Source organism: Hyla sarda, chromosome 3 (assembly GCF_029499605.1).
Source record: "Hyla sarda isolate aHylSar1 chromosome 3, aHylSar1.hap1, whole genome shotgun sequence".
NCBI lineage: Eukaryota > Metazoa > Chordata > Amphibia > Anura > Hylidae > Hyla > Hyla sarda.
In genome coordinates this window covers 367,092,720-367,118,076 of record NC_079191.1, presented here as the reverse complement: position 1 = coordinate 367,118,076, position 25,357 = coordinate 367,092,720, and the positions used below count along the sequence as shown (strand labels likewise).

Here is a 25,357-nt window from a genome sequence, read left to right as displayed (position 1 = left end):
AGATGACAATTTTCAGTTCTTTACAACCTATAAAGTGTTTTTGAACTTACTGTGCGTAATAATTTGGAACAGTGGATAGTAAGTTTTTTATGTTTAACAAAAATACTGTTACCATTAGGAGGTTTGTTCAATAAAATTTGAATTGTACTCTTAATATTTAATAACATGAGAATTATGCTGACTGTTATTTACATAAATTATTTTAGTAAATGAGAAAAATATAATTTGCATAATAATGTTGAACAGGATGTAGTGACAGAGTATACTGCACATGCTTCAGTGATAAGAAGGACAGGGATCAGATTTGCCTTTACCATGTCCAATGAGGGTATAGGTGTGGGTATTTTCGTACACAACATGGTGTCATATAACAAAAAGCACCCCATTAAAACATAGCATTTAATAGTTCAACTTAAAACTGCCCCCCCCCCCCCCCCCCCGGCATAGAAAAAGATTACTCCAGCCACAGCTGAAGAAAGGGCCATCCTGTCTTCACCTGTGGGAAGAGGGACCAATGTGAGAGATGACGTCTTTGTACAACACTTTGGAATAGGTTGGAGTTAGTAACCTAAATAAATAAAAACAGAATTAAATACTTGCTGCCAAACACCTCTGGCATATATCCAGGGGGAAGAAAACAGTCAAGTATTGAAATTCAACGTCTAATCCAAAAAGTTGGGAGGCCCTCATATGCATAAGATAGTTGGTCCCTTCTGTTAAAATAGGCAGCCTCAGCTGACGTTAATGTGAATGTGGGCCTTAAAAGGTGTACTCCTGCATTTTAACAGAAGGTCCGACTGTTGGACACCCCCCCCATCCCCCCCCCCGCGATCTCCTGAAGGGCACCAAGGCTCTCCTTGTCCATGGAGCTAGTCAACATGCCCCCTCCATGCACTCCTGTACCTTTGTCACTCCCATAGAGATACACGGAGGGGGCGTGTTGACCCTTCTCTGTGTACAAAGAGAGTTCAGGAGATCATGGGGGATCCAGCGCTCCAACCGCTGTGATCACACACTTATCCCCCTATCCTGTGGAAAGGATAACATCTGTATGTATGTAGATCAGGTGGAGGCCTCAAAAAGGCAGAGAATGACTTTATTTTGTATAAATATTCTATTCTATTGCCCAAGGACCTACTGTGTTTATTAAATCCTCACAGGAAACGAGAAAGGAACCTGTTACTTGATGTCATGGTTATCATGTATGAGAGAAGATGGTTTGTTGAAGAAGCTGTGCCACATGTCAGAAGAGCCCTAAGGAAATGTGGAGCCCTATCATTTGGTGCAGATTAGGCAAGGAATGCCTGAAATATTCGTCAGCATCAAAACCAGTGTATTGTGACAGTAACAAAATGGGGTTTCCGCTTCTAAAACCCAACACATTTGGAACTTTGCTATGTATTTCATTGTCATAGAATAATTTTTTGCAGTGTATATGAATGAGGTGAACGCTGACATACAAATAAAGTTGTCATTGTCTCAGAGCATTCCCAATCTCCTGAATGGCAAATCTGCATAAATCCCGTTTTTACATTACTGGACTTTCAGACTGGCTAGATGGGTGAAAACCATTCACTGAAATGGTAAATGTTTAACAAGAAAAACTGTGTGTGACAGCTGAAGTTAATGACTTTTGATTAACAAAAAAACGAAGTGAATATTTTGACATAAACTCACCTGATTTTTTGAGTTACATGAGAAACAATTATTTATACTCACTGAGAAGATGAAACAATATGCATGTAAACATAAAATAAAGTTAACAAAGCACTGACATTAGGGAGCTCTTACGCACGGTGGTCATATGAGTTAATTAATTGTTGGCAGCAGCTGGACTCAACTCAAAAGTCCAGGCGTCGTCCACAGTTATCAAAGAATCGCAAGCACTAGTGACCCCGCAGCATGTGATTATTGTGGGCAGCACATAGCCCGTTTAAAGTGAATCAATAGTGTCCTTCTCACTCCTTTCCTCCTTCTCCCACCAAAATTCCCTCTCCTCAAAATCACAAGAATTCCCTGGATCCTTCCTCTGCTTCAGAAATCAAATCCACATTTTCAAGTCACATTAATAATTCCTCGACAGGCCTAACCCACTAGGCATTTTTCCCTTTGCCATTTTCTAACTCTTTTTTTTTTTTTTTTTTGCTCAGCGACAGTTTTGTAAAATCACAGCATACTGAGACTATGGCTTTTTAAAAATAAATATTGACATTTTTCTCCCATAGAAGTCTATGGGAGGCAAAAAAAAACTATATGTACTAGCATTTTTCCTCCTAGTATTCAATAAAAAAAAAAACTTGAGTCACATTATGAAAGATTCACTGAAACCCACTATTTAAAAAAATAAATAAAAAACAGCACAAAATTGCATTTTAGAAGTGCAAAATTTTTTGTCCTTTTTTCCAGGTTAAAAAACACACAAAAAAACCCATATCTTTAAATGTCTGAATCTTCTTAATACTTGTACATAAAACAGTCCATAAACTATCCATTAGAATGTTTAACCCATCCTACAGGGATATTATATGAGCAGCTCCCCACTAAATGTATGCATAACTTATAACTTCAATTCACTACAACAAGGCACTAGGAATGTAAGGACAGAAAAGCAGACATTGTTTATGAGGGTAGAAGGCATTTTGGAAATAAAATATCTGGATAAAGGAGGTTTATGTAATGTCACATTCTGTGAAGTTTAGGGGTACTCCACCCCGAGACATCTCATCCCCTATCCAAAGGATCGGGGATAAGATATCTGATCGCGGGGGTCCCGCCGCTGCGAACCCCCGCGATCTCTCCTGAAGCACCCCTGTCATCTGGTGCACAATGCGAGCTTCAGTCCGTGCCTGATGACTAGCGATGCAGGGACGGAGGATCATAACATCACGGCCCCGCCCTCTCAATGCAAGTCTATGGCAGGGGGCGTGGCGACGACGATCGCCACGGCTGACTATTAACCCTTTAGATCGCTGCTATTAAAGTTGACAATGGTGTCTTAAGGGACCTTTTAACTATCTTTGGTTGTCTAGTGGGGTGGATCGCCCCCCTGCATCGCAATCATGGGGGGGGGGGGGATAGGAGGGCTTACCTCTCCTTCCATGGCTGCCATGGATCGGCATTTGATTGAGCCTCACTGAAGCAAATGAGCACAGATCACACAGATCGATGGAGTTCAATAGAACTGCATTGATCTGTATAAGGAATCTAATGATTCCTTCTTAAAGTCCCCTAAGGGACCAGTAAAAAGTGTAAAAAAAAAAGTTTAAAAAACATATTAACCCTTTCCACATTAAAAGTTCCCAAGCCCCCCCTTTTCCATACAAAAAACATGCGCATGCATAATTGTCCCAACTATCAAAATATAACATTATATATCCCATACGGTCAATGGCGTTATACCAAACCCCAGAATTGCGTTTTTTTTTTTTTATAACATCATATCCAGAAAAAATAAAGTTAAAAGCGATCAAAAAGTCCAATCAATACCAAAATTGTACCGATAAAAATAGCAGATTACGGAACCAAAAATTAGCCCTCATACAGCCTGGTATACGGAAAAATAAAAATGTTATAGGGGTCAGAAACTGGAAATAAAAAAATTCTAAAAAGTTAAACATGATGGAAACTAAACAAATTTGGTGTTGCTGTAATCATGCCGACCTAAAGTATCAAAATACCATGTAAGTCTGACCACACTATGAATGGCATAAAAAATAAAAACCCCAAATTTGCAAAATAGCCTTTTTTTCCCCAATTTCACCTCACAAATATTTTTTTCTTTGTTTTGGAGCATATGTTATGGAAAAATGAACAGTGTCATTACAAAGTACAATTGGTCCTGCAAAAAACAAGCCCTTATACGGGTCTGTAGTTTTAAAAAAATAGGAGTTATAGCTATTATAGGGTGAGGGGAAAAAAACTAAAGTGCAAAAACTAAAATAAACTAATATAGACCTTTTTTTTACAGACTATTTTGGTTAAACTTATTTTTTATTTTTAGATTTTGCTCTGTTTTAGTCTCTTGGACAAGTAGTTTTTTTATAAAATTTTCACACCCCTGCTTCATACATTTGGAATACCATATTGTGGAGGTCCACAATTCTTTTCCTTATGGCTTAGCTGAATTATTTAGATTTTCCCATAATGTCAAGCAAAGACGCAAGTAGGCCTTAAATCCTGCCACAGTTACATACAAATGAACAAATTTGTAAATTAGAAGCCATAACATAATTTTTCTGCAATTTTCCAAGTTATATAAACGCACCGTCAGCTTAGTGTATGCAAACTTCTGATCCTCTTTTGAAATAGTGAATTACATAAATGATCAGTTTGTAAACATTTGTCGGGAAAAATGCTTGTGTCGTGTACAAAGTATATATACCGTATTTATCGGGGTATACCACGCACCGGCCTATAACACGCACCCTCATTTTACCAAGGATATTTGGGTAAAAAAAGTTTTTCACCCAAATATCCATGGTAAAATGAGGGTGCGTGTGTGTGCATGTATACCCCATACACCCCCAGGAAAGGCAGGGGGAGAGAGGCCGTCGCTGCCCGCTTCTCTCCCCCTGCCTTTCCTGGGGTCTAGAGCCCTGCTGCCGGCCCTTCTCTCCCCCTGGCTATCGACGCCGCTGCCCGTTCTGTCCCCCTGACTATCGGTGCCGGCGCCCCATTGCACTGACGTCATGCGCCGCGCCGTGCAGCGCATAGCAACGACGCAGGGGACGCACACCTGAGGCCTGAAGCAGCGTGGACCCGACCCAGGCAACAGGTAATTATGCAACCGGGGATGGGGGGGAGGCAACGGGGCAGCGGCGCCGGCAATGCGCCGCTGCCCCTTCTCTCCCCCTGGCTGTTGGCGCCGCTTCTCTCCCCCTGGCTATCGGTGCCGGCAATGGGGCGCCGGCACCGATAGTTAGGGGGACAGAACGGGCAGCGGCGCCGATAGCCAGGGGGAGAGAAGGGCCGGCAGCAGGGCTTTAGACCCCAGGAAAGGCAGGGGGAGAGAAGCGGGCAGCGACGGCCTCTCTCCCCCTGCCTTTCCTGGGGGTGTATCGGCGTATAACACGCACATAGACTTTAGGCTAAAAATTGTTGCCTAAAAAGTCATGGAATCTGCAGTGGGGAGAAATGTGAGGTTTACTTACATCAACCTTAGTGTATGTAAACTGTATATTTTAGGGAATTTTAATTCTAGAATAGATGAATAGATGAGAAAAATTTGCTTAATAGAGAACTAATAAAAACATAGCAGGTGTTTAAATTCTAGAAAATATATTTATTTGATGCAAACATTACCAATTTATAAAGTAAAGTATAATTAACAAACATAAATTCAATTATGTTATATATTATAAATTTCAATAATAAATTATTACAAAAATAAAATGTAAATCTCTAATTCTTTGAAAAATTTTAAACTCAGCAAAGATAGTGTTCTTCTCCAAAGGAGCCTGTCCTTGGCTAAAACCAGTAATGTACCTACAGGACCACTAGCCAAATGCATTCATTATTTGTCAGTACATTCTAATGATTGAGAAAAGATCTGAAGACAACCTATATTATATGGTTGAAGCCTGACTGTCCCACAAAATCTTCTGTTAGTGGAAACAAACATTGCATACTCCTTATTGCTATGCCATGACAAAGTGCTGGTGAAAGTGCACTGAACTGAACAGGCTGGCATTGTGCAGGACTGTTGGTTTGCACAGTACACCATTATAAATGGGATGTGAAATAAGAAGGGGTTACTGATGCACTGACTTTGCAAGGTGCTACGTGAGCAGACAGGAAAGAAAATGCAGCAACACAGCAAGGAAGAGGTTACACCAAACACCAAACTGCTGATGGCGATGACAATCCTGCTGTCTTTATTGTTGCACACAAAAAACATTAAAAACTTGAGGACACATAAAACATAAAGTTTTGGTACTTGTTTTTTTATGTGCATCTTTTTTTAATTGTATAGCACCATATATCAGCCCAATGGAGCCCAAAAGGAAAATCTTTCAATCTCTGATGGATAATGAAGCTGATGTCATTGTAACAAATCCTATCAGACAAAGGTATACTGCTGGTTGCTGCTATATTGTCACAAGGAACATTATAAGTACAGTGATCCCTCAACTTACAATGGCCTCAACATACAATGGTTTCAACATACAATGGTCTTTTCTGGACCATTGTAAGTTGAAACCAGACTCAACATACAATGTTACGGACAGTCCAGAACTTTGAAACGTGTCAATGGCCAGAAGAACTGACCAATCAGAATGGGCAATTTACTGGTAAAACCCCTGTATTACTGAAGTATATGCACTGACTGATGTCTGGTAGCGCCCCCTACAGTACAGGGAGGTACAACATGTTCTGTACACTTTAACTGTACCAGGGCTAGCTGCTCCTTTGGACACCAGGTGAGGGCGACTCCATGTTACTTTTTTAGGACATTTCGTTTACTGTACAGGACCGGGAATAAACTCCTGTCCTCTGCATTGACCAGTGTTTCCCAAGCAGGGAGCCCCCAGCTGTTGCAAAACTACAACTCCCAGCATGCCCGGACAGCCTTTGGCTGTCCGGGCATGCTGGGAGTTGTAGTTTTGCAACAGCTGGAGGCTCCCTGCTTGGGAAACACTGACATAGACAGTGATTACAGCTCCCAGCAGCTCTTTCTTACTTTTATATGTAAGGATTTGCTTTATCTGTATTAGTTATCTACTTATTTTTCTTTAATTCTCACTTTTACCTATTTTTGGATGACATTTTGGTGCCTTTAGAACCGATTACCAGGTTTCCATAGAGTTCTGGCCTCAACATACAATGGTCTCAACATACAATGGTCGTCCTGGAACCAATTAATATTGTAACTTGAGGGACCACTGTATACGTACCATACAGCACAGTTTACTGCCGGCCAAAGATATTGCAGAGTTGCCAGGACTCCCTGACATTTTCAGCAGTTTGTACTAGCATTAAACTCAAAACCCCCTTAATGTCCCCATTTTGGAATAAAAAAAATGATAGATTTTTAGCTATATGATCCTTTGTTTCTTGATACATAGTGCCGGTTGTGGCAGCTATTTATCTTTTTCAGTCAATACAAGTAAAATGCCTATGGAATTGAGCCATCTTCTGTCTATGGTCAGCTGATGCTTTTTTATTTTTTTATTTATTTTTTTACACAAAAAGAACAGTAGCACCAGAACGTAATTCACAACAGCTACAGGAGACAAACATTACCAAAAATAATCCAAATGGACACACACCACCTATATTTTGTATTAATATCATTTAGCATATATGTCCATGGCCGCAATGTCAGATAACTATTATATGGAGAACTTCACTAATCTTGTATACTTAACCCCTGAGGAAGGAAGTGAAACAGCTGTAGAGGTTGCCATGAGGAAAGGGTCTGATCTCAACATGGGAAAGATGTGTTAGACTTAGTTCAACGGTAACTTTTTGACATGCATGTATACTGAGCTATATTTGTATATGCTGCTTAGCTCTGCAAAGAATTTGACTACATAGTTATATAACATTAGCAGCATATCAAATTCCCTGTATACAGAAACAGGCATATAATGCACATAAGAAGGGTATAATGAACTACTGAATACACACATACAACCTGCTTTTCTACATATGAGGTGTTTTACCTGTACAGATATATTGGTTAGTAGTGGTGTATGGTTATACCTATGTGATTAAACTGGTATATGTACTATTGGCCAATCCATTTTTCCTGAATCTTTTGGATCTCATATTGTTCTCATCATTATGGGATTTTATTATGGTATGTAATAAGATTTAATAGATTTTTGAGGTATTTACACTAATTTCTAAGTATACAAGGATACTCATGTTGCCCATTCGTTTCTTGATCTGCAGTGTGTGGCCCTAACTAAGCTGTTCACCATGTGATTCTATCAGATTTACCAGTCTTGAATAAACATTTCTAACATGATCATACACAGCACAATTTGGTAAGTGCACCAGGTAAGAGGTACCCGACTACACCTCCTCTTCAATGTGATCTTCATCAGTACTGTAATCTCCATATTTCTCATCCTCAGACTGATTTCCCTGGATCTTGTCAGCTTCACCATCTTCTTGTAAATCCTCTATTTCCAATGTTCCTTCAGAGCTGCTTTACAGATAAAGAGACACTACATTTTAACAAATTAAAGGGGCCCTAACTACACCATATTTGCTTTGTATAGAAGGATTTATGAACTATGCATATCACTTTATGTTGGACAGGTAGTGTCTTATCATGTATAGATATTGACAGCCCTCTACCTGACATCAGACGGATCCCTCCAAGGAACAGCTCAGGATAAAAGCAGCGCACAAGACTTCAAAGGTAAAATGGTTTATTTACCCGGCATGCAACGCGTTTCGCTGGACAACCAGCTTCATCAGGCATGATGAAGCTGGTTGTCCAGCGAAACGCGTTGCATGCCGGGTAAATAAACAATTTTACCTTTGAAGTCTTGTGCGCTGCTTTTATCCTGAGCTGTTCCTTGGAGGGATCCGTCTGAGTGCTTCACCTGTGTTGCCAGGAGCGGCTGCCGCCCGTTGAAGGGTTTTCCCACGCTTTCACCATAGTTGTACTTGGTCGCAGTACAACTATACTCGGTGAGCATTTTTGCTTGTTTTCCATCTCCTCTTTACAATACGTTATCACACTAGGAGCGCTATCCTTGTCTGTATTTGCTTTACCTGACATAGCACACAGAACTAACCAAAATACAAAAAAATAGCATTAAACAATTGCTACCTGATTTATGCTATGGTCTAACATTTTTATGACAATTCTTCATTCAAATGATTGCTTCTGTACACTTCTGTGAAGGCTCCGCGCACAGGGATCTACCTTTCCCATTAACTCTAACAAGAATTACCTCTCTTCATAATCTAAGCTGAACGCATGCTCCTTCGTATGCTCCGCGCCTTTTCGTGCTGCAGTTTGCCCTTTCACTGACACAAAATCATCACATAAACCGAGATCTCTAAGCACATAGGAGTAATGCTTCTCAGCAAACAGACGCGCATTTTTCTGTAACATAAAAACAATGTTTCAAGACAATGTTTAGAGATCAAGACAATTATCTAATTCTGTCATTTTAAGCCCCTGCCATTTTACTCAAGAGTTTTAGAGGAGTCTTAGAATGTCTATAGAGAAGAAGAGTCCTGATAGCATAGTTTAGCTTATACTATTTAGATGAAGTACACATGATAGATGATTGAACATGTTTGGGACTGCTGCACAATTATACACAATGGCCCAGATTTATCAAACTGTGCAAGAGAAAAGCTGGAGAGATTTTCCCATAACAGCCAATCACAGCTCAGCTTTCATATCATAACAAGCTCTGGTAAAGTGAAAGCTGAACTGTGATTGGTTGTTATGGGAAAATCTCTCCAGCTTTTCTCTCACACACTTTGATAAATCAGAGTCTATATGTTACTTTACTCATATGAATAATATATATATATATATATATATATATATATATATATTTGTGCCACATTTTTTCCATTTGCTCTAGCGATTTAAAGGGGTAGTGCGGAAACTTATCCCCTATACAAAGGATAGGGGATAAGTTATACATCACTAGGGGTCTTAGAGCTGGGACCCTCTGCAATCTTCTGAACGGGGCCCTGGCAGTCTGCCAGAAGCGGCCGTCCTGGCCCCAGCAGGAAGCCAAGGCCGACACACCCCCTCCATGTATGTCTATGGGATACATAGAGGGGGCGCGTCGGCCAGCACTCCCTGTGGGGGTCGGCATGCCCCCTTCAAGCAAAACTGCCGGGCCCCATTCAGGAGATCGCAGGGGGGATCCCAGCGCTTGTACCCCCCACAATCTATAACTTATCCCTATCCTTTGGATAGGGGATAAGTTATTTTTCACTACATAACTCCTTTAAGTTGAAATATTTGGGCAAAGATAAGATTTTTGCTTGTATTTGTACATTATGCATTGTTGCTATATGTGCCATTAGGTGATTTATTTAATTAATTAATTGCTAAAATATTTTGGGTGGCCATTAAATGAACTAATTGTCTAGTAGACTGTACCAGCATGTTCCTCTATTGTGCTATGATGCTTTTATCATTTATTGGTTGCAAATCTTTAGTTATTTAAGAATTGCTGGGTTTACTATGTAAAAATCATGAAGGTTATATTACAATTTTTGGTGTTGCTTTTGATTTTTGTAGGCAAGATAAAAAGTACCCCAGTAACTTGGCCCAAACTTTCTTAAGCCTTACCACCTGTGGTTGAATTCTATGTCACAATGACATATACTGCATCATTTACCTTTATTCATTACTAACATTTAAAAAGAAAGCAAAAAATGATCAGTTACATTGCTAAACCAGAGATAAGTGGAGCCAGAGAAAGACATCACCAGCAACACAAGCTTCACCTCACCTAAAATCAGGAGATGCCATACACTTTCTAACATGAAAGAACACTTTTGCGTTCATTCTTATGCGAGGTTTAACAGCACACAACAGAGCAAATCCTAAAATGTCTGCTTCCTGGAGCTCCATGTCAATCTTGTGCCATGCCATTGTTTTTTAGGAAAACATCATCATGGTATGCAAGGTGCAACAAGTTTAAAGAAGACTTTTAAACCTTAGCCATTTAACCTTTAGCCCTAGCAAAAATATTTATATATGACTTATTAAAAAAAAAAACTGTATAAGGCTACTTTGACACTACCGCTTGTGCCCGGTAGGTAACGTCCGTTAGGAAGATAGTGGGAGAATTTTTTATTAGTAATAAATAGATTATTATTTTATCAGGGGATAGCTATTTTACAATCAAAAATAATTCTGTTCACCCAAACAGCTTCACTCTCCATAGGTTGAGTGAGGTATTGCAGCTCGCTTAGTGTTATTCATTTAAATAAAGTCATATATAGATAAAATATAGATAAATAAAAAATAATACCCACCTTAAGACAATGACTTACAAAGGAGTTTTTTTTCCCCCCCCCAAAACTGCAATGTACAAACCTGAGAGGCCCTCTCCAATAAGAGTGGTGTCTGGGAGACCCTTTCTTTCATTGCACTCAGTTCTTCCATGTACTCCTTTGCCCTCCGCTTTTCACTTTTCCTGTAGTATAAATGTAAAGGTGGCAAAGTATATCACAGTATTACATCACAATTGTCAGTTTTATCCTTGAATCTTAGAATATCCCATTAGAGTCTATGGAATTTTTCCAATAGCCGTTTTAACCCGCTATCGCCCGTTATTTTGTGACGGGCGAATGAACGGAAGAAATAGTGCGTGCACAATTTCTCCCGTTACTATCGCCGGTCACAAAATAACGGACGTTGTTAATAACGGGCGATAGCGGGTTAAAACGGCTATTGGAAAAATCCCATAGACTATAATGGGATATTCTAACGGCCGTTTAACGTCTGATTTCCAGGGTTTTTATAACGGGCGTTTATAACAGAGGTATTTTTATAGTGTGAAAGCAGCCTTAGAGAATCTGCCATTAGGTTCCTCTTTAAACATTTATGCTTAAAGGGGTACTCCACCCCTAGACATCTTATCCACGCGATCTCCCTGCTGCACCCGGTGTTCATTTAGAGTGTCAGGTGCAGCGCCTGCGGCTCGTGATGTCACAGCCACGCCCCCTCAATGCAAGTCTATGGGAGGGGGCGTGATCTTCCATAGACTTGCAGTGAGGGGGCGTGGTTGTGACATCACAAGAAGGGCGTGATCATGACATCACGAGCCTCCACCCCGCATTGCCAGTCAGCTGGCACGGAGCGAAATTTGCTCCGTGCACTGGATGTCTGGGGTCCCACAGATCAGACATCTTATCTTATATCCTTTGGAAAGGGGATAAGATGTCTAGGGGTGGAGTATCCCTTTAACTGCAGTGCATTGTGTTCTATGTAGCAACAACAGTGAGATCATAAGACTTCTGTAGGCTCTGCCGCCTCATGACAGCTTATCCTTACACGCTGTACAGATATGGAGGGAAAGCCACCAAAGTCATGATAAGAATGCAACACCAGGCTTTATGTTCAGCAGCTGTCCGTGCATGAGGCTGCACCATGTACAAGAGGCCTGTCAGACACCAGCTATGCACTTTTTTAGGATTACTTTCTCTTATTAGAAAGTGGTTTCCCAATGCACAAACTAAATAAAAAAGGGAAGTGAGAGGTTCGCTTAGATGTACTTAATTTAATCTGCTGCATCTGAATATTCAATAGGTTGTCAGTAACTCAACTGAATGCCCTTACTGAGAACATTGTACAGATCTGGTCCTGTTCACAGTAGAAGAGGTTAAAATGTATCCAGGCTAGGTGAACCTAAGGGATCTAAAAACACCATCAGCAAAAAGTTATCCTGTTCTGCTAAAATGTATCAAGCAGGTTAAATTGATCCGTATGGGGTTCATGCTGCTAAACCAAAAGAGGATTAGGCTCTCTTTACTCCTTGGCAGTGTCTGTTAACCATATAGGCTGGAAAACGTAAATGTATCTATAGAGGCCAGGAGAGTGTCATCTTGACCTTCTTTTGAGTGACTTACCTTGGGGTTCACATTTACCTACTGTGTGGAATAGTGATATAGTGGGAGATTTATCAAAACCTGTCCAAAGGAAAAGTTGCCCAGTTGCCCATAGCAACCAATTAGCTTGCTTCTTTCATTTTTAACAAGGCCTCTGCAAAATGAAAGAATACATCTGATTGGTTGCTTTGGGCAACTGGGCAACTTTTCCTTTTCACAGGTTTTCATAAATCTCCCCCTTAGACTCCACCTTTTCTCAGCGGTATATGTTGGGATATCCCCTCTCTATATACCTCAGATGGACTCTGTTAGGCTGCGTTCACATCACGTTTTTTGCAATACAGGTTCTGTATCAGGTTTTTGATGAAAAACTGATTCCTCAAACCCGGACTAAACTGTATCAAAACGTGTGCACAAATTTTAACCCATATACGGTTTTAAAAAACGATGTCCAGTTGCATCCGTTTTTCAGAAAAAAAGTATACATTTTTAACTTTTCACTCCATTATGAATAAAGTTTTACTTGCTTGATTGAAATTCAAAGAAAAAAACACAATGGTGAAACCAGGATGGAACCATACGCACATACGGTTCTGTACAGTTCCCATGGACTCCCATGTTTAAAAAAAAAAAAAAAACGTATACGTTTCAATACGGTTTTTAACCTGGACCAACAACCGTGGCAGGCTACGGTTTTGGGTACGGGAAAAAAACTGACAAAACCGTACAGGAGGCAAAACGGACACAACCTGATGCATCTTTTGGCATACAGTTTTCAATGGAGAGTCAATGCATACGGTTTTCAATACGGTTCCGAACGGTTTTCAAATTTAAAATGTATACGGGAACTGTGTTGTAAAAACGTGGAGTGAACCCAGCCTTAGAAAAGTGTGAAAACAATCCTCACAAAAAGTTGGTAAAATTGTAGCAAACTCTTATCTATACGAAGTTTTAGGTCTATCCACATTTTGAACCTCTGGGTGTAAACATTATGGTTATCATCTACTGAGAGAGATTTAAAAAAAATTTATAATTAAAGAATTTTGTAATTTATCAGCTTCACAACCAAAAACATTGTTCTTCCAATGCAACTAAAAAGAAACTTAAGGCAACTTTAAGAGGACCTAATACTGTAAGTGTACATCTCCTATGCGTCTCTATGGTGATACACTAAAAACAAACTGCGTAGTTTGAGCTTGTAATTATAACTATTCACTTGAGTGTAGTCTGTTACCATGGAAACGCATAGTCCTGCATTAAAGCTTTAAACACAATTTAATATGATTTTTTTTTTTTTTTTTTTACTATTCACAAAATTGCTTCATATTCTGCACTGGAGCAAGAGAAGATGGTTGCCAATGTGTGCTTGTCAACAATGTATATTTTACAATGGCAAAAAGGAAAAAAAAAAATATCAAACCGAAATCCATGGTTATTTATCACTGCTTTTATAATCTAATCTACCTTCCCGGTTAACAATGTAGTCTAATAGCTTTAGCATACATTGTGTACACGGTCTAGGAATTATTACCTCAATTCTTTTAATTTACTATGTGACCTTGGGGTTGGGTCTGGGTGAATAGTCTTAGCTCTCCTACTAATATGTTTCTTCAGGGTTTTCGCTCTCTCCCTCCTTGTTGTTTGTCTCTTTTTCTCTTCTTCTTCCTGTTTTAATTTATCTTCAATAGACTTCCTGGGTGGGAACACAAATGGACTGAAAACTGATGTAATATCTAAGGTTGGGTTCTGCTAGGACAACAAAGGGAGGGGACTCTAAGAAGGGCAGAGATCCGTTTTTGTATCCTAAAGCTACATCTAACATAGGGAGAGCAGCAGGAATATATTTTACTTGAGATGCATGGAATCGAAGTTTTGGTCTGAATAAATAACCACTAGTAGGTTCAAGTAAGCCATTTATGTGATTTTAGACCCTCTTGGCTTAGGCTCTTTTCATATTGTGTTTTTGTATTGCCCAGCCTAGATATACATCGAGGGACTCTTCAACATACACATTCAACTTAGTGCCAACTAAGTGGCATTTTTCATATACAGACCCCAATATTAAAACAGTGTATAATGCACAGTATATATATATTTATTTACTGGATCCTGCTATATGGAATAGGGCAGAGGTCTACTACTATCCAGCAAATAAACGGAAACCATGATGGAAATGAGCCCAAAATATTCTTTTGGCCGCCTTCGGGTGAAGGGGGTATTTGGATATATGTTTGCTGCATGCATTAGGAGATTTCCCAGCACATAAGACAAACATACATCACAAGCTTGGTGTAAAAATAGCCTAGTTTTATAGAAATAGTGGACCCACTTTGACATCCTACCAAAATAGGTCTTGAATCCTATTTATAGATTCAATGCATCTCTTAGTTATATCATGGGATTGTGAGATTACCTAATAGACTGTTCTCTCCTTTTAGATGACTCTGTGAATCTTGGAGTGATAACTGAAGCCTCTTCAAGAGGAGATGATCCTCCTAAAGTTTTCCATGACTGCTTCCTTGGAGATTTATATGGCCAACGAGTCTCCTTGAGCATTTCTTCATCTATTTCAATGTCCTTCAGGATTTTGCTCTCATGTGATGGAATGTTGGAGGTACGTAACTGAAAGGGCTCACAAATAGTTACATGTTTTGTGTCCTTATTTTTTAAGAAGCTTTTTTGGTGATTTTCATGTAGAACTTTAAAATTGGGTATCTGCGTATTGATTTTTGGCCTGTGACTTTGTTCCTTTTTAGGTTCCTGACATCTAGTTTTTCTACTTCTTGAATTATTCGTACAGGCCAATGTGCTGGTAGGATAGGAAGAGCTGCGCAGAAGTTCCTCAGACCTCATATGTATCCTTATCTCCCTATAGAGTTCTTCTTCTTTTAGCCTTTCATTAACAGAGGTTCCATATATAGCTTTGGGAACTGGCTTTGCTCTAAAATGTTTAAAAGTGTGGACTGAATCTGGGAGATCGTTAAGTGTCATCTTTCTGTCTTGCTTCTTGCACTCTTCTCGCTCAATAAACAAGAATGGTTTCTGAGATGCGAGAAGAATCTCCTTGCTTCTTTCTTTCACAAAATTGCGTCTCTCCTCGTTTCTTTTCACTATCTCATCATACAGAGGAAGATAAACTGAAGCAGGGACAGGGTTTGCTCGAAATTTCTTTTGACATTCTACTTCTTCCTCCAGTCTCTTCTTTAACAAATTGTTCTCCATCTCTATTTCTGACTTGGACTTGACGTTCATCTCCTTTTTCTTGGCCTCCCTAATTGTCATCTCAAATGGTTGTGGGATAGTCACTTTGTGTGACCATTCTTTACATTGACTTTTGTTAGATTTACATTTTGCTTGCAGTTTTCCAAAATCTGTCTTCTTGATATAATGTTCAACTGTAAATCCTTTCCACATATCATCAATTTTCTCTCTGGCAGATACAGAATCATTTGTGTCACTGTCATCTTCTCCATCAGACAGTTCATCCAGGGATGACACCGATAACCCAGAGGAGCTGACATTGTGCTTTAGAAAGCAGCATTTGCATTCAGTGGGCTGGGAAGATTTCTGCTCCCATTCTGACCTATAAATTAGGAAATTGTATAAGAATAAAGGATAAAGGTGTCACATAACTTATAACCTACAAATAAATAAAAAAAAAGTATACACTAAATGTGATCTATGTAGATAGAGCTATGTTATCTCTGTGCTGTGTATCAAGGTGCTCAAACACGTTAGAAAAACAACAGCCAAACCCTGTAATCTGTAGTAAATAATATAAAGATATCATTTAGAGAAAGCATTGAGTAAAAAAAGTTATCTCATGAAAAACATTTATCACAGGATGGGACCCCACTGATCAATAGGAGTCTTAAAGGGGTACTCCACTGGAAAAAAAAAATTTCTAAATCAACTGGTGCCAGAAAGTTAAACAGATTTGTAATTTACTTCTATTAAAAAAATCTTAATTCTTCCAGTACTTATCAGCTGTTATATGCTCCACAGGAAGTTCACTTCTGTTTGAATTTCCTTTCTGTCTGACCACAGTGCTCTCTGCTGACACCTCTGTACATAAACCATAATATCTGCAGTGCTTAGTCTCGGCAAGACATATTTCTCCTACCTGCATGGATTCTTCAGGGGTAAGTAGTGCACACTTATGCTGAAGTACCTTTATAAGCGCTGTCTGGACTGGAGTCCAGATTGGAGTTTGCTCAAAAATGTGCAAAAACGGTCACACTGCCCATTTCAAAAGACACTCTGCTGGCGTAGAGTTCGCTAAATGTCCCAAAATTTTCAGTAACTAGTGCAACAATTGTACATCAGTGAACTGGGGTAAAATCAATGATAGATTCTCCCCTACCAGAATAGTTTCCTGTTGCTGTCCTTTATTACCAAATAACTTTTACTAGCAAAAAGAGTGATTCAATTACATACTAGGTCAGAATGGAACCCTCACATACGTAAAACACCACACAGTACTAGTAATATCGCCCTACTTACCAATAATCTGTCTTGGCCACCGGTTGTGTGTCCTGGACTCCATGCAGATTCAGTTTATTATCATACATCTGCTCCAGCTCTCCCATGTTGAGTACATGGGCATTTTTTAACCTTTCAAGCTGCAAGTAGTACTCCCTGTCTGAGTGATGGATTTTAGAGATGTCCAGTATCCATTCTTTGTAGTTGACCATTCCGTAGGATTGCTCTTTTTCGGTATCAGAATATGAGTCAAGATCATCCTGTTAAACATTGTAATGTAATTGTCAGCATACATCAGTGTTTCCCAACCAGGGTGCCTCCAGGTGTTGCAAAACTACAACTCCCAGAATGCCCGGACAGCCAAAGGCTGTCCGGGCATGCTGGGAGTTGTAGTTTTGCAACACCTGGAGGCACCCTGGTTGGGAAACACTGGCATACATGCTAGATGCCATAAGTGACAAAGAAAGGTCTATAAAAGCCTGAATCTGTAGCTTCATTATATGGTAGATTGGGCACTGAGGTGCATAACGTATATTGTCAATTATCCTTAGCAGGTGTTATCCCTTATATGTAAGGTCATATACAGTTATAGGTAGTAGGGATCGACCGATATCGTTTTTTTAGGGCCGATACCGATAATCTGTCACCTTTCAGGCAGATAACCAATATTTTGGTATAAGTTATCGGTTATTTAACCCCCCCGGCGGGGCAGAAGCCGTTGCAGATCAATGATTTAAAGCGGGCGCTTTAAATCAATGAACTACAGCGGTTTTTGCAGTGCCAGAGACTGCCGCCGCTGCCCGCTTCTCTCCCCCTGCCTGTCCTGAGTCTAACCACCACAGTTGCCCCATCGCCTCCCCCCCCTCCACTGCCCACATACCGCCGCTGCCCCATCACCTCCCCCATCCCCGGTGTTATAATTACCTGTTCCCGGGGGTCCGCGATTCTTCTGGCTCCGTCGGCGTCCTGAGCTGTCACTGTGCGTACTGACGGTGACGTCACTCATAATTACACAGCGCAGCGCACAGCAACAGCGCAGGAGCCAGAAGGATCAAGGACCCCCGGGAACAGGTAATTATAACACCGGGGATGGGGGGAGGCAATGGAGGGGGTGGGTCGCGGTGCGGTGGGAGGTGCGGCGCGCCACGGTGGGCAGGACATTATCAGCATATCGGCAAGGTAATTGCCGATACCGATAATGTCCAAAATCGCGATTATCGCCCGATTATATCGGCCAAACCGATAATCAGTCAATCCCTAATAATAGGTCTGCTGTACAAAGCATTCATGTCTGTCTGACATAATAAAAGTTTATCTAAATGACAGGGACCCTTTAAAGGGGTACTCCGGTGGAAAACTTTTTTTTTTTAATCAACTGGTGCCAGAAAGTTAAACAGATTTGTAAATTACTTCCATTAAAAAATCTTAATCCTTATAGTACTTATAAGCTGCTAAATACTTTAGAGGGAATTATTTTCTTTTTGGAACACAGATCTCTCTGCTGACATCATGACCACAGTGCTCTCTGCTGACACCTCTGTCCATTTTAGGAGCAGCATATGTTTTCTATGGGGATTTTCTCCTACTCTGGACAGTTCTTAAAATGCAATAAATGGAGGAAAAAAACGGAAGTAGCGCCAGGTGCGGTGTAGGTCTTTAGCCGGTGTGGGTGGGTACCCAGGTGGGGGTAGTGTATTCCTTGCCGGTGATGGTAGCTTGGTATGCAGGCCAGCAGCGTGAAGACGGAGCCCAGAGGAGAGTCCGTAGAGTAATGCAGAGGTATAGGAGAAAAAAGCTGCGATGGCGCTCCCAAGGAAGTAACCCAAGTCGTGGGTATTGATGCAAAATAATTTATTCTTACAGCATAAGAAATCAAAGAAAATAATAAATAAAGCAAGACGCGTTTTGGGAGTCACAGCTCCCTTTTTCAATTGCAGGTGGTTGCTGTATACAGCAACCACCTGCAATTGAAAAAGGGAGCTGTGACTCCTGAAACGCGTCTTGCTTTATTTATTATTTTCTTTGATTTCTTATGCAGTAAGAATAAATTATTTTTCATCAATACCCACGACTTGGGTTACTTCCTTGGGAGCGCCATCGCAGCTTTTTTCTCCTATACCTCTGCAGTTCTTAAAATGGACAGAGATGTCAGCAGAGAGCACTGTGCTCGTGATGTCAGCAGAGAGCACTGTGTTCCAAAAAGAAAATAATTTCCTCTGTAGTATTCAGCAGCTAATAAGTACTAGAAGGATTAAGATTTTTTAATAGAAGTAATTTACAAATCTGCTTAACTTTCTGGCACCAGCTGATTAAAAAAAAATATATATAAGTTTTCCACCGGAGTACCCCTTTAACAGCAAAACTGTACTCCAAGCCACCACTCTACTCATTCACTCTCTAGATTCGGTGCCCACTTTGGCAGGTGGGACCTGGTCAGACAACCACATTCTGGAGAGATATGAGGCTGCATTCACACCACATTTTTGTAATACAGTTCCCGTATACATTTTCAATGTGAAAACCGTACAGAACCACATTGAAAACTGTATGCATTGACTCTCCATCTTGTACGGTTTTGTCTGGTTCTTTTTCCCCTGTACCCAAAACCGTAGCCTACCATGGTTTTTGGTCCGGGTGAAAAAATGTATTAAACCGTATACGTTTTTTTTTTTTTTTAACATGGGAGTCAATAGGAACTGTACATAACCATATGTGCGTACGGTTCCCTCCGGTTTGCACCGTACCGTTTTTGACTTTACACAGTTTTTTTTTCTTGGAATTTCAATCAAACAAGTGAAGCTTTATTCATAATGGAGGAAAAAGTTAAAAACATATACGTTTTTTTTCTTAAAAATTGGATGCAACCGGACATCATTTTTCAAACCGTATACGGGTTAAAATTTTGTACACACGTTTTGATACAGTTTAGTCCGGTTTTGAGGAATCCGTCTTTCATTAAAAACCTCATACGGGAACTGTATTGCAAAAACGTGGTGTGAATGCAGCCTTATCTATCAAATATTTATGGCATATCCATAGCTGGCAATACCCCAGGCAAATTTGACTGATAGGGCTCATGCACACTGAGGAAATTCCTTGCTGAATCTGCGCTGCCCGTAACCAATGCTAATTTCCCGCAGAATTTTATTGATAAATAAGCATTGACTAAAAGGCTTTTCCAGGCAGATACCCTCGAAAGAAAGATCAGCCTGGCTAAGGGCCGGACATGACAAGCACTGCGGCGCCCTGCAGTCTGTATGGGGCGGGCTCCCGACTCGTGCCCGCTCCATACTCTGCAGCCCCCGGCTGTGGAAACTTGCGTCCTCTGAAGCAGAGCAGGTGGAGATGAGAAGCTGTCTCTCCCCGCTCTGCCTTCTTTCTGCCATGCAGATGTGCGAGGGGGAGATGAGACGGCGTGGCTTCTTTCTCCCCGTGCAGATCTGCGTCCTCTGCCTTCGCTCCCCCCAGCTCGAGCTTCGGAGGGCTGAGGGGAGGAGCGGTCGCATGTCTGCACGGAGTGCACGTTTCACACCACCGATAATAGCTAGCATGCGGCGCTCTGCAGTATGTATAGAGTGGGCTCCGGACTTCTGCCCGCTCCATACTCTGCAGCCCCCGGCTGTTTTCAGTAGCCGGGGACCGCCACTAATAGCCAGCATGCGGCGATCGCCGCGGCTGGCTATTAACCCTTTAGATCGCCGCTGTCAAAGCTGACAGCGGCGTCTAAAGGGACATGTGAATGCTCCCTAATGGGCTAATGGGGTGGATTGCCCCCCCCCCGCAGCGCGATCGCAGGGGGGCGATCCACTATAGAGGTAGCCGGAGGGCTTACCTCTGTTCCCTGCCGTCCCGTGGCTCTGTCATTGATAGATCCTGGCTGGCCCAGGCTCTATCAATGGATCACAGAGCACACAGATCAATGAGTTAAATAGAACTCTATTCCTCTGTATGAGGAATCTAATGATTCCTCCTATAAGTCTAATAAAGTGTAAAAAAAAAAAGTTTTAATAAAAGTTTAAAAAAACACACATTAACCCCTTCCATGTTAAAAGTTCAAATCACCGCCTTTTCCTATATAAAAACATGCAAACATAATAAAAATAAACATATTTGGTATAGCTTTGTGTGTAATTGTACAACCTATTAAAATATAACATTATGTGTCCCGTACGGTAAAAAAAAAAAAAAAATACCAAACCACAGATTTGCAATTTTTATAATATCCCAGAAAAAAAAAAGTTAAAAAGTGATTAAAAAGTTAGATCAATACCAAAATGGTACCGATACAAAAAACAGATTATGGCGCAAAAAATTAGCCCTCATACAGCCTGGTATGTGGGAAAAAAATAAAGCTACAGGGGTCAAAATATAACAATTAGAAAAATTCTAAAAAGTTCAGAATTTTTTTTTAAATTTGTAAAACATGACGTAAACGATACAAATCTGGTATTACTGTAATCAGGCGGCCTAAAGTGTGAAACTAACATGTTATCTCAACCACAAGGTAAATGGCGCAGAAAAAAAACCCACCAAATCTGCTAAATTATCTTTTACTATTTCAATTTCACTTCACCTAATATATATTTTTTGATTCAGAGAATATGTTATTGAAAAATTACAAGGTGTCATTATAGTAGGTAGTTATGGCTATTATAGGGCGAGGAGGAAAAAATCAGAGCGTAAAAGCGAGAATTGGCCCGGACAAGTGGATCGTCATGAGGGACAAGTAGATTTTTTTTGCTCCATTTTAGTCCCGTAGACAAGTAGTTTTTTATAAAATTTCCACACCCCTGTATGAATGGAGCTGCGAAGATAGCTGTTAAATGGGCACTGTCCTTAAACATGCCAAATAAATAACTTTTGAAACGGACTTCCATTACAAAAAACAACGATTTATGTTAGTTTTTCTGCTGTATACTTCTGGCCACCAGAGGTCTCCCTTCTTGGCCAGAACACATTCCGTCTGGTCAAAATCTCAGATTTTGTTCTCCTGCTTGTAATGGCAGGAGATTGTTTCTCTAAATTGAGCTTGATTGACAGCTGCAAAAAGCCTCACTGACAGCTACACAGACTAAAAGCTACACAGACTGAAAGCTGCAAAGAGCCTCACTGAAAGATACACAGACTGAAAGCTGCTGCACAGAGCTTGTGGCCTTCTATTCATCACAGCGCTGCAACGATGTGAGGGAGGAAATGGTCCCCCAGCAGGCTTCAGTGATGTCATGGAGATTGCACGATGTGAGCAAGAAGAAAGGTACGATATAGAGCAGGGGTCCTCAAACTACGGCCCGCGGGCCATATGCCACCCGCTGAGGACATTTATCCGGCCCAACGGGTGTTTTTGCCGCCGCTGCCTAAGGACATCCCTGTGTCCCGAAAGATGTTTTCGGGACACAGGGATGCCCCTGTTAACTCTCTGCGGCCCCCGCGTTTACTTTAAAAACGCAAGGACCGCCAGGAGGTAGCGCACGCAGGGATGTCAGTGACGTCCCGTATGTGCGCCCATAGCAACGGAGCGCGGAGGAGCAGAGCAGGATGTGCGCTAGCAAGCCTGGTGTTACCAGTGGAACGTCAGCTTCGGTGCTCCGACCACCGCTTCTCCGATCCTGGTACCCACTGCTATGGCCGGACCGGAGGTCGGAGCACTGAAGTGGGCAGTACACAGGCATACAGCCTCCAGCCATACACTGTATGGCTGGAGGCTGTATGTCTGTGGGGGAACATACTGCCAACCTAATGTGGAGGAACTACAACCTAATGTGGGGGGAACTATACTGCCAACCTAATGTGGGGGGACCTATACTGCCAGCCTAATGTGGGGGAACTATACTGCTAGCCTAATGTGGGGGAACTATACTGCCAACCTAATGTGGGGAAACTACAACCTAATGTGAGGGGAACTATAATGTCAGCCTAATGTGGGGGGAACTATACTGCCAAACTAATGTGGGGGAACTATACTGCCAGCCTAATGTGGGGGAACTATACTGCCTACCTAATGTGGGGGAACTATACTCCCAACTTAATGTGGGGGAACTATAATGTCAGCTTAATGTGGGAGAACTATACTGCCAAACTAATGTGGGGGAACTATACTGCCAGCCTAATGTGGGGGAACTACACTCCCAACCTAATGTGGGGGAACTATAATGTCAGCCTAATGTGGGAGAACTATACTGCCAGCCTAATGTGGGGGAACTATAATCTAATGTGGGGGAACTATACTGCCAAACTAATGTGAGGGAACTACAATCTAATGTAGGGGGATCTATACTGCCAATCTAATGTGGGGGGAACTGTGCTGCATACTTAAAGGGGTAGTCCACTAATAAGATATATAAGTGTGCACAGGAATTGTTTTTTTTTTTTTTTTTTTAACTATAGGCCGGCCCTCCAACGGTCTGAGGGACAGCAAACTGCCCCCTGTTTAAAAAGTTTGAGGACCCCTGATATAGAGATTTTTAAAGCTATGAATTTTTTTGGAAGGGTGGGAGGAGTGTTAGGAGTAGTTTGGGAACATAGTCGGAGTTAGTTCAGAAAAGCTTAGTTAGTGACAGGTATCCTTTCAATGTTTGGCTTCCTTTGGCATCTCCCAAACCGCTCCATACATAACAAAGATCTCCTGGGGTTCTGTTCTGGAGATTGTGGGATATCCCAGCGTGTGTCTCCAGCTGTTGCAAAACTAAAACTCCCAGAACTTTTGCAAAAAAAAATAAAAATATCCGAATCTAAGTTCTGTGTAAAAAAAATACCCTAAATGTATTTAGTAAGCAATTAAAACCCCAAGTACCTATAGGTAACACGTGACATACCACAAGCCCCGCCCACACAGTGGCCCCTGGTTATACCCATTCTATAGACTGGTACCGTCTTCTTACCGGCCCCGGCTGCTCCTTGGAGCCCCGCAGCCTCTCCTCCTCCTCCTGCCTCTCGTACAGGGTGCGGGGGGCTCGGGTACGGGGGTGCACTGGGGTGCGGATACACGAAGCGGCCAGCACAGAGTCCTGGTGAGACGTCGCCATAACGTAGAGTCGCTGCACTGCTGCCTAGCAACCACTGACGCTACGGGGCCAGGGAGGGGACAGAAAGCAGACTGGGAGGTCACAGGCTTGGGAAGAAAAGCTGCAGCAGATGGCGATAATCCGGCTGTACCATCTGGAGCCTCAGAGGAGGGCAGGGGGGTGAGGGGAGGCCCGTCCGGGGATTTATCCTAATACTTATGGATGTGAACTAGAGATACATCACAGCACTGCTCCCTAAACTGTCTCACTGTAGCAAAGCTACAACTCCCGCCATGCTGGACATGCTGGGAGTTGTAGTTTTGCAACAGCCAGAGAGTAACAACACCGCATTATGGAGTAGATCTGCTCCCACAGAGTATCTGTATTCCTATATCTGCACTAGTGATACAGGATATTTACTGTAACAGTCACGTGCAGAGGCAAACCAGGATTTTTAACCCCTTAAGGACCGAGCGTTTTTGCATTTTCGTTTTTTTCTCCTTATCTTTTAAAAATCATAAACCTTTCAATTTTCCACCTAAAAATCCGTATGATGGCTTATTTTTTGCGCCACCAATTCTACTTTGTAATGATATCAGTCATGTTTACCCAAAAATCTATGGCAAAACCAAAAAAGATATAATTGTGCGACAAAATTGAAGAAAAAACACAATTTTGTAACTTTAGGGGGTTTCCATTTGTACGCAGTACATTTTTCGGTAAAAATGGCAACTCTTTATTCTGTAGGTCCATACGGTTAAAATGATATCCTACTTATATAGGTTTGATATTGTCGTACTTCTGTAAAAAATCATAACTACATGCAGGACAATTTATACATTCAAAATTCTCACCTTCTGACACCTATAACTTTTTTTATTTTTCCGCTTACGGGCCGGTATGAGGACTCATTTTTTTGTGCCGTAATCTAAAAAGTCTGATCAATACAAAAACTTCACATCACAGCGCAAAAAATGAGCCCTGATACTGCCCTGTCCGTGAAAAAACAAAAAAGTAATAGGGGTCAGAAGAGGACATTTTTAAACGTATACATTTTCCTGAATGTAGTTATGATTTTTTCCAGAAGTACGACAAAATCAAACCTATATAAGTTGGGTATCATTTTAATTGTATGAACCTACAGAATAAAGATAAGGTGTCATTTTTACCGAAAAATGTACTGCGTAGAAACAGAAGCCCCCAAAAGTTACAAAATTGTGTTTTTTCTTCAATTTTGTCGCACAATGATTTTTTTTTTCCGTTTTGCTGTCAATTTTTGGGTAAAATGACTGATGTCATTACAAAGTAGAATTGGTAGTGCAAAA

At 41.1% G+C, this 25,357-nt stretch overlaps 2 protein-coding genes across 13 annotated transcripts in view; one reads left to right on the top strand and one right to left on the bottom strand.

Moving 5' to 3' along the window:
• Positions 1-1,728, top strand: part of LOC130362758 (golgin subfamily A member 6-like protein 22) — a 127,556-nt gene extending 125,828 nt beyond the window's left edge. For 8 of the 9 annotated variants that reach the window (XM_056567739.1, XM_056567740.1, XM_056567733.1 and 5 more), the window contains one exon: positions 1,161-1,728. In XM_056567739.1, the coding sequence (XP_056423714.1) occupies positions 1,161-1,293 (133 nt within the window). In that variant the 3' untranslated portion in view covers positions 1,294-1,728. The remainder of the gene's footprint in view (positions 1-1,160) is intronic. The other variant, XM_056567742.1, reaches the window with a different exon arrangement.
• Positions 1,729-5,304: 3,576 nt separating this feature from the next.
• On the bottom strand, positions 5,305-24,187 carry FAM161A (FAM161 centrosomal protein A). 4 transcript variants are annotated; one of them, XM_056567726.1, is made up of 7 exons: positions 23,910-24,187; positions 17,053-17,291; positions 14,963-16,132; positions 14,081-14,242; positions 11,036-11,135; positions 8,913-9,067; positions 5,305-8,155 (listed from the first exon to the last, which is right to left on the bottom strand). In XM_056567726.1, exons 1-7 carry the CDS (start codon positions 24,051-24,053, stop codon positions 8,020-8,022), a joined length of 2,106 nt encoding a protein of 701 aa, XP_056423701.1. In that variant the 5' UTR covers positions 24,054-24,187; the 3' UTR covers positions 5,305-8,019. The 4 variants fall into 4 exon arrangements, 3 of the variants coding, with proteins under 3 accessions (XP_056423701.1, XP_056423702.1, XP_056423703.1); XM_056567727.1 differs by having other exon boundaries at positions 5,305-8,152; positions 23,910-24,183; XM_056567728.1 differs by lacking the exon at positions 14,081-14,242 and having other exon boundaries at positions 23,910-24,185.
• Between the last annotated feature and the right edge of the window lie 1,170 nt (positions 24,188-25,357).

Excerpts from the sequence above, each read along its gene's own strand:
- FAM161A (XM_056567726.1), bottom strand. The coding sequence starts at position 24,053 with ATGGCGACGTCTCACCAGGACTCTGTGCTGGCCGCTTCGTGTATCCGC. Across the intron at positions 17,292-23,909 it reads CCAAGGAGCAGCCGGGGCCG|GATGATCTTGACTCATATTC; the intron begins GTAAGAAGACGG and ends AATGTTTAACAG. Across the intron at positions 9,068-11,035 it reads TATTGGAGAGGGCCTCTCAG|AAAAATGCGCGTCTGTTTGC; the intron begins GTTTGTACATTG and ends TTTATGTTACAG.